This window comes from Coffea eugenioides, chromosome 2, assembly GCF_003713205.1.
Source record: "Coffea eugenioides isolate CCC68of chromosome 2, Ceug_1.0, whole genome shotgun sequence".
Classification (NCBI taxonomy): Eukaryota; Viridiplantae; Streptophyta; class Magnoliopsida; order Gentianales; family Rubiaceae; genus Coffea; species Coffea eugenioides.
The window spans coordinates 32,920,697-32,929,815 of record NC_040036.1 but is presented as its reverse complement, the minus strand read 5'-3'; the positions used below and the strand labels follow the sequence as shown (position 1 = coordinate 32,929,815).

The window sequence follows — 9,119 nt, the reverse complement described above, 5'->3', positions numbered from 1 at the left end:
AGTCAGCATGCCTTTTGGGTTGGGCTGTGGGTTTTCCTTAGGTAGTGGGTGTGTGTGTGTGTTATTTGCGGTTGTTTGGATAAGGTAACCTCTCCTGTTTTCCTTGTTTACTATTTTGTTTGATTTTGGGTCCGTGCACCTATTGTCCACTTCAACCGATCAAATCAGCTGGTCCGATCTGAGTTTATAACACTCTAAAATATACTAGTGTGTACAATAATTGACGAGAAATGTAAAACCTGAACTGAACTGACCCAAATTAGCATATAAAAATCTCATTTGCATCCGATCTGGTATAATGATGAAACAATAACAATGAGAAGTGAGAACATACAACTTCGCAATATACTCTCTTAATTGCAAAATAAACAAGCACACGCATCGTCGAATTACCAAGTACTCTTACCTACTAGGACGATTTACATATACAGTTTGGCTGGTCTGTATATTGTAGGATGGAAGATATGGTAGCGACAAGAGTGAGAAACAGCAACACCAGGGCAGCAAGAAATGAAATGATGGACCATGGATTGTTGAAATAATTCCTTAGCAGATGAGCCCTCCAGGTATTCCAACGGCTGCTAGAATACTCGTTCACTCGCTGGAAAACTTTCCAGTAGCAGAAGAGCCTGTTGCCTTGATCAAACTCAACTTCCTTTCCCAGTTTGTTAAACACAGATGAAATCGCTTCATCATCGCCTAGCCACTTGGTCATAATTTTCCTGCTTCGAAGCTTTTCAACATCGCTCGAGGAATCGATGAGACTATCCATGAACGTCACGTAATCGAGTACATATTTCCTATCCCAGGGTCCATTAAGCGTGTACATCTCGTAGGCGATTAAGTTTCTCAGAACACATTCTGTAACATCATGAACGTACAAAGGCGGGATTTTCATTACCCCTCTTTCAAAAGTAATATCGAGCCACGATACACTTTGCTTAGCCTTCTCAAACTTGATTCCTGTTTGTCGTAGCTCGCTTGCAGACTCTATATGCTCCAAATTCCCGCCCCTTGTGGAGTAAACGACTCGTGAAACCCTGTTTCCTTGGATTTCAACATCAGCCGGCGCCCTTAGTTTTGCAGCGAATGACCAGCACCAGCATTCGTGCACGAGGTGAAGAAGATGAACTACATGCTGTGCATCACGATCTCCAAGAACTGTGGTAGGATTTGTGAATGATTCAGGTTTTTCACCAGGGAAAAAGGAATGTAGAGGGGATTCAGGGAAAGTGGCAAGATCAACTAGGTTCGCTTCTATAGCACCACCTGGTGGCTTGGTCATGTCAAACAATTGAACAAGGATGAAAAAGGGCAGCTGATTTTCAAACAATAATATGTCCCTGAGCAAAGATCCCATTATCCAACGCTTTTGGAAAATGGGATCATCTGCTTTGGGGAGATAATTAACATCAACTGTGCCATACTTAGCACCGAATTTCCTGAAGAACTCAATGATAAAGCACCCGTCAAGACACATCATTTCTACAAATTCATCAGCACCAAGACCGATCAGGTCGTCCTCTGCATACCACCCTCGAGCTTTGTCTTCAAGATTTGTCAAGGCCTCGATGTATTTCTCAGCACTTGACTCGCCTGTCCGAGAAAGAAGCTCTTTCAAGTACCTCAGCTTATGCGTCTGCCCTTCTTCCAAGGACCTCTTACCGCAATGATAAGGTCCAATGGAAAACATCTGTGGTTCGTATGCCTCTTCATTCTGACTTCGAAGTCTGTGATGGACTCTGAAGATCCTTTGCTCAGTAGTGGTTGAATTTGACATCCCTGAAAGCTTTAGATCAATTTGAGTAGTCACTCGTTTACATCTGTCTTTGGACATGTTGTATCGCCGGAGCTAGTTCAATCACAAGACTAAACTATAAGATAGACACACACAAATAAAATATGCATCAAGATGACTGGCTATTAAATTAACATGGAACCAAGTTTTTGGTCAATCATCTAACTATCATATCACCATATGTTATCAAATGTGGTTGGTAGATGTGAAATGCTCATATCCTTTATTATTAACGCATCTAACTCTACTGGGGAATGCAAGTCTTCCCAATTGATTCTAATTGCTGACGTGTCGATCTGCCATTGGCCAATTGATGGTCTCGTGATCGTGTGAATTGCCTCGTGTGACTGGACGTCTGTCAATTCTTTTGTTTGTTTGTTCATTTGTTTGGAAGTCTTCCATAGAAATCTGATCTCCCATGACTTTCACGTTTTTTTTTAATTTGTAAAAGAAATCCACGTGGATTTGGTGAGAATTGACTGCTCAATGCTTCAAAACTTAGAACCGTCTTTTCTCCTCATCTCCATCTATCATTTTTCGCTTTTTATCAACACCGAAACGCTCCTCAGCCTTTCATCTTCGTCTTCATCATCATCGTCATCTTCTTATCTTCTATTTATCTTGGTGAGAACAAATGGTAAGAAGAAAAAATAATTTGCTCTGAGGTTCTTTCTTCCTCTACTAAAAATAATCTAGCCCTTTAATTTTTTTTCATTTTTCTTTAGCGAAATGGGAGGTTTAGTTGCAGCTTTTTGAGCAAGCTAATGCTGTTTATTTTTTTTTTATATTGTAGGATAAAAGAGCTCCAGATGTTTTTGCCTCTGCTTGGTCGTCTTTCTTTCCTCTTCTTCTCTCTTATTTTTATTTTTTTTGGGGTCAAAATCCTCTTCTTCTTTTTTTTTTTTCGGAAACGATAGATGTATTTTATAAATCGCAAACTGTACAATATTTGAGCAACGGCTCAAGCAGCTTTACAAAGTGTACCATAACACTTAAGGAGAGCCAAAAAATCTCTCCTCATCCATAAGTATGCTTAAAGCATAATGGCTAAGATGATTACTTAAAGGCATACTAATACTATTCTTAACCGCAAAAGAGCACATTTGAAACAGATTAGCTAATCCATTTATGTCTTCAACCAGTGTAGCAGTATTCGGATTATCACCTTTCCCAGCTTTTAACAAGGCCATGAGCTGCTTGTTAGCACTAACAACTTTGATTCTTTGCCATCCTTGTTGTCCTGCTTTCATTAGTGCCAGTCGTACTGCTACTGCTTCATCTTGAGTATCCCTGTGCGCGCTCCTCTCTACTAGTTTCCACTCAGCTCTAATTCTCCCTCCAGCCTGCTTAGCAACTATACCAATCCCCAGCTTATGTCCCACTGCTGCTTTCTTAGTAGCAATCTGAAGTTCCATCAGTTCTCCCTCCTCCCGTCCTTCTTCCCTTGTACTTCCAATAGCTTCATCTGTTTCTGATGTGCTTTCCTCATTCTTGCCTTTCCCAACTTCCTCATATTCCAACCATTCTGAACTGGCTTTTTCCACAATTTTCATACCATCTCTTACTTTCCCTTCAAACTCCATCTCATTTCTATCTTTCCATAGTTGCCAGAGTATGTTAGCAGTCAAGGCAATATGCTATCTACCTTCAGTTCTGCTTGTAGCCTGACTTAGTGCTGACCACCACTTCTTAAAGCATCCTGTTTGATTCTGGATTCCATCCCACTGAACTGGAGCTATCTTCCATACCTTCTGAGCTTGCTGGCAATGGAATAAGATATGTTCAACTGTCTCCATCCTGTCTCCGCACCTTGAACATATAGGCGATCCTTGTTTTGTCCTTCTGAATATTGTTTCCCTGGCAGTTAGTGTATTGGTAATGCACCTCCATATGAATAGCTTGATCTTATGCTTTATATTCAGACTCCACAAAGTTTTCCAGATCTGTGTGTTGGAGTCATCATAGCTCTATCCAGCTTTTCCTTTTGCTCCTCTCCCCCTACTGCTCTCTTCCTTTATCAGAACCTGATAGCAAGAATTAACTGAGTACTCTCCACTCTTACTATGTATCCAGAAGTGCATGTCCCCTGACCTTGACAAACTGATTGGTATCTTCAATATGTTCTCAGCATCCTCCCTATTGAACCTCCTGTATATCTCATTCCTGTTCCAGCTGAAGTTTGTGATCAATTCTTCCACCTTTTGCTCCTCTCCACTTTCAGGCATCCTTGTAGTAGGCCTTCCATTTAGATTGTTTGGAATCCATTGGTCTTTCCAAATTCTAATACTCTTCCCTGATCCCACTCTTTTCAGAATACCCCCCTTGACTACCTCTCTTGCTGACATGATACTTTGTCAAAACCAAGATGCATTCTTGGGGGTCTTACAATTCAGAATAGAATCCTTAGGGTAGTACTTAGACTTCAAAATACTACTAACCAACAGGTTTGGGTATCTAACCAATCTCCAAATCTGTTTTCCAAGCATTGCTTTGTTGAAACACAGTAGGTTCCTGAATCCCAGACCTCCTTCCATCTTTGCCTTCATCATTTTATCCCACGAGCACCAGTGTACTTTGCTTCTCCCTTCTGACTCCCCCCACCAATAACTAGCCATCATCCCTGAGATTTCCTTGCAGAGTGTAGCAGGTAACTTAAAACAGGCCATTGCATAGTTTGGCATGGCCATAGTCACAGCTTTTAACATCACCTCCTTCCCTGCTGCACTTAGGAACTTGTTCTTCCAGCTATTGAGTCTGGCTTTGATGTTATCTTTGATGTAGGAAAATACTTGTCCTTTTGTCCTTGTGATTACCATTGGAAGGCCCAAATATTTACCTTGATTCACTATCCTTACTCCTTCTAGTGACACGCAGGAATCCTCTTTGTCCCTTTCCTTTGTATTCTTACTAAAACAGTAGAGGATTTGTCCAAATTTATCACCTGGCCAGACCCTCTTTCATATTGATCCAGAATGTCTTTTAACTTCCTTGTTTCTGTCCCCTTAGCTTTACAGAAGATCAGAGTGTCATCAGCAAAAAATAAATGAGTTATTGCAGGTCCATGCTTACTGATCCTTAATCCACTTAGCAGACCCTGTCTAACTGCATTCCTTAGCAAATTAGAGAGTCCTTCAGAACACAATAAGAACAGGTAAGGTGACAGAGGGTCACCTTGCCTGATACCTCTAGAAGGGATCACATATTCCTTGGTCTCTCCATTTATACTGAAGGAGTATGAGACAGACTTAATGCACTCCATAATCCACCCTACCCACACCTGGTTAAACCCCATTTTTTCCATCACAGCTTGCAGATAATCCCATTCAACTCGATCATAGGCCTTAGACATGTCCAGCTTGATTGCAGTATAGCCATCCTTACCTTGCCTCTTGTTTTTAAGAAAGTGAAGGCATTCATGGGAAATGATTATATTATCCAGAATCTGTCTATTTGGGATGAAAGCTGATTGGTTTTTACTGATACAGAGTTCCAAAACAGGTTTTAACCTATTTGCTAAGATTTTGGAAATAACTTTATAAAGGACATTGCAAAGGCTGATTGGCCTATATTGTTTCAGATCAATAGGTAGATCCACCTTAGGGATGAGGGATATAATGGTGTGGTTCAGAGATTTGAGCATATGCCCTGATTGGAAAAAAGCTGAGATTGCTTTCACCACCTCTTCCTTAATGGTAGCCCAGAATTTTTGGAAAAAGAGTGGTGTCATCCCATCAGGCCCTGGTGCCTTGTTAGGATTCATGGTGAAGACTGCTGCCTTTATCTCATTCTCCTCCACAGGCCTAGTTAGATTAACATTGATCTGGTCAATAATAGTTCTTTGGATACCTCCCAGAACCTCCTCTAGACCCTCAGTCCTAGTAGACCTAAAGAGCTGTCTATAATAACTAGCAATCTCATCAGCTATCTCCTTGTCATCAGTGGTCCAAGACCCATCCTCCCTCTGCAAATGCCCTATCTTATTTCTTTTCCTTCTCCCCTTCACCACTGCATGGAAATATTTAGAATTCTTATCTCCTTCCTGTAACCAATTAATCCTAGCTTTCTGACTCCAGTATTGCTCCTCCTCTCTGTACGCTCTAACTAACTGGTTCTTCAAACCAGCAATTCTTCCTTTCCTTCCTTCAGCATCAGATCCTTTCTCCTCCAACAGCATTTGTTTCAAGGTCGAGATCCTGTTCTTAGAGTTTTCCTCAAAACCATTCCTCCACTTCAGCAGAGCCACTCTACAACTCTTGATCTTATGAACTACCCTAAACATTCTAGAACCCCTAACCTCCTCCTCCCAAGCCTTCTTAATCACCTCCCCCACCCCTTCTCTCTGGACCCATCTCTTATCAAAGAAAAACCTCTTCCTCTTCTTCCTTTCCCCTGGTTTAGTGTCCAGGATCAACATGCTATGATCAGAAGCTAGACTTTCAACATGAATGCACTTAGGTTGTTCAAACAGAGCACTCCACCCTCCACTGCTAAGCCCCCTATCCAGCCTTTGTCTTATCTCACCATCCTGCCACTGATTACACCAGGTCCAGGGGTTACCTTCAAACCCAATGTCCAACAGATGATTCTCCTGGATAAATTGCCTAAAGTCCAGGAAACTCCATTCCTTTCTAATCCTGTCCCCCCACTTCTCCTCATTAGAACAAAGGTCATTAAAATCCCCCATAATTACCCAGTTCTCCCCCCACAAAACTTTCCTCCTGCTAATAACATCCCATTGCCCTTTTCTCACCTGTTTATCACAGCTCGCATAAATCCCTACCATCCACCACTCCTCTTTCACTTCCTCATCCTCTAGCAACACTTCTATGGTAAAGGCAGAATGTTTAATATCTTTAACCTTAGTATCCTCCTTCCACATCACACTCATGCCTCCAGATTTATTCATAGCCTCTACCACAAAACAATAGTCAAAATTCAAAATCCTTTTCACCTTCTCCATATACTTAGCCTTGTTCTTCGTTTCACTCAAAAAGATCAAGTTGAGGGAGAGGAGGTTGTTAACCTCCCTCAGGTGGGGAATTGTCAAGGGGCTCCCTGCACCTTGACAATTCCACACCATAGCTCTCATTGGTCCTTTGGGGACCAGTGCGGGCTGATCCCTCCCCCTTCAATCCCTACATAGTCTTCCCCCTCTTTCTTGTCTCCTCTCTGTCTTTTATCAAAGTGAACCTGGTCCCCCCCCTCTTCCATATCTTCATCCCTCAGTTGGAATTTCCTTTTGATACCATTAATCTCCTTCAGAGGAATCCTTAACATTCCTGGATTAGAATGCAGTCTCCTGAATCTCTTCCCTTCTTTCCTGGGGCCCCCTTGATTTTCTTTACTGAAACTCTCATCAGTTTCCATACAATCTAGCTCCCCTCCACCCCTAAGTCTGCCTTGTACTCCTTCTTCCCCTCCTTCGCCCCTCTCAAACTCTTGTATCATCTCCTTTCCTGTGGCCTCTTGGACCTCCAGTCCTTCCTTAGTACCTCCATTATCTGCTAGACCAGTATATCTAATCTCCTCTGATCTCTCCTCATTCATTTCAGTACTTATATTCCTACTTTCTTGCCTCCCTTCCTCCTTCTCTACTTCCTTATCAGCGCTCCAATTTGGTATTATCCTCCCTATTCTCCCCTTTTCAACATCAGTTAAACCACTTTTCTCCACCCAAGGTTGCTGTAACTCTTTCACCATAACCTCATCTGACCTACTGCCTTCCTTAGCTAGAAGTAAGTCAGCTTCCTTTTCCTGTCTCTCTAACTCCTCGACCCTGATCATCTCCCCATTTCTCACCTTCCAGACCTGTCTATGAGGTGTCCAGATTTTTTAACTCCCCTCTTTCTGAGGAGAGCTTCTACCCCCAAACACCCTCATCCACGGTCCATATTGGTTCTGATATTGTCCCTTTTTCACCATCACAGGGGACTTACAATTCTTTTCACAATGTCCAATGACCCCACAACTATAGCAAAAGTCAGGGCACTTCTCATATTTGAATGACAACCATTTGCCCATCCCATTGATCTGCACCATGGTTCCTCTCAATAAAGGTTGCTTTATATCTACCACCACTAAAAGTTTCATATGCTTCCCTTCCTTCCCTCCAGTCTGAGGAATTAACACATCCTTGACCTCATTAAATATAGTTCCCACTTTCTTCCCAACTGCCTTAGATAGGCAGTGGATGGGAAGGTTCCACACTTGCACCCAAACCTGAGCTAAACTAAAAGCATCTTCATCCTCCTCAATCCCAATCTTCCAATGCCTAAGCACTAAAATCTGATTGTCTATAATCCACGGGCCCCCCTCTACAATCCTCTCCTTATCCTTAGAATCAGGAATAGTAAACTGGAAAACATTAGGTCCTAATTCTGCCACTTTAAGGCCTTTAGGATAGCTCCAAGCCACAGTGACAAAATTTTTAACCCCTGTAAAATTAACTATTTTCTCCCCTCTTATTTTGCCTATGACACTACCCTGGCATTCTGTGATTCCTTCATCTAAGTCCCCCAGATCTAAAAGAGTGCTACCCACTTCCTTCTCAGAGAGGGCAAATTTCTGCAGAACCTCAACCAACTCCTCCTCCATGAATCAACAGGAAGAAGACAGAAGGAACCTAGACTCTTACCACAAGACCCACACTAATCCCCTAGCTCTATGGAGAAAAAGAGACAAACAGCCAAACCAGGAAAACACACTAAACTGGAGCTACGAACGTAGGAATGAAAAAAAAAAAAAAATCACTAAGCAAGAGCAAGGACAGTTAAACTACCTGAACAAGTCTTCTTCCTTATAATAAAGATGATGGAATTCCCGACCAGCTGCTTAGGAATTTCACCCATCGAAGTACTTTGTCTTTTTCTTTTGTTTTGTTTTTGCGTCTTTCTCCCCCTATCCTCCGACCAGCACCAACTTCATGACATCCATAATGCTGCTTCTTACTGGAGGCTATTATGCGAATGTACGTGTAAATCTTGGCTTTGAGAATCAACCTTGCACGCAAACTTAGAATCTGGCTTTGAGAATCCGACTTGCACACAAATTTAGAATCTGGCTTTTAGTTCAGATTCAAACTTTTGAGCTTTGTTCATTGGTAGCCTGAAATTTTTCAAAAGTTTGGAGTTCCCACCAAGGGGAAATGAGCTCTCTTCCCAAGAGAGAGAAAAAGCCTCTACAGAGAGAGCGACCGATGAAGTTGACTTGGATAGTGGTAGGTACTCACTCCTGCTGCAATTTGGATTTTTTGTCAAAATCCTCTTCTTCGTTCACCCTTTTTCTATTCATGTATGTGATGAGCAAGTGGAAGAGACAAATC

At 42.0% G+C, this 9,119-nt stretch overlaps 2 protein-coding genes across 2 annotated transcripts; both read right to left on the bottom strand.

Annotated features, from left to right (window-relative positions):
- Positions 1-291: 291 nt before the first annotated feature.
- LOC113762439 (putative UPF0481 protein At3g02645) lies at positions 292-1,868 on the bottom strand. Its single transcript, XM_027305894.1, has one exon. The coding sequence runs from the start codon at positions 1,835-1,837 to the stop codon at positions 410-412; it is 1,428 nt and encodes a 475-aa protein (XP_027161695.1). The 5' UTR covers positions 1,838-1,868; the 3' UTR covers positions 292-409.
- Positions 1,869-7,630: 5,762 nt separating this feature from the next.
- LOC113759531 lies at positions 7,631-8,392 on the bottom strand. The gene has a single exon (XM_027302107.1). The coding sequence runs from the start codon at positions 8,390-8,392 to the stop codon at positions 7,631-7,633; it is 762 nt and encodes a 253-aa protein (XP_027157908.1).
- Positions 8,393-9,119: the final 727 nt, after the last annotated feature.

Bases quoted from the DNA above. Each gene is read 5' to 3' on its own strand.
- LOC113759531 (XM_027302107.1), bottom strand. From the start codon at position 8,392: ATGGAGGAGGAGTTGGTTGAGGTTCTGCAGAAATTTGCCCTCTCTGAG.
- LOC113762439 (XM_027305894.1), bottom strand. From the start codon at position 1,837: ATGTCCAAAGACAGATGTAAACGAGTGACTACTCAAATTGATCTAAAG.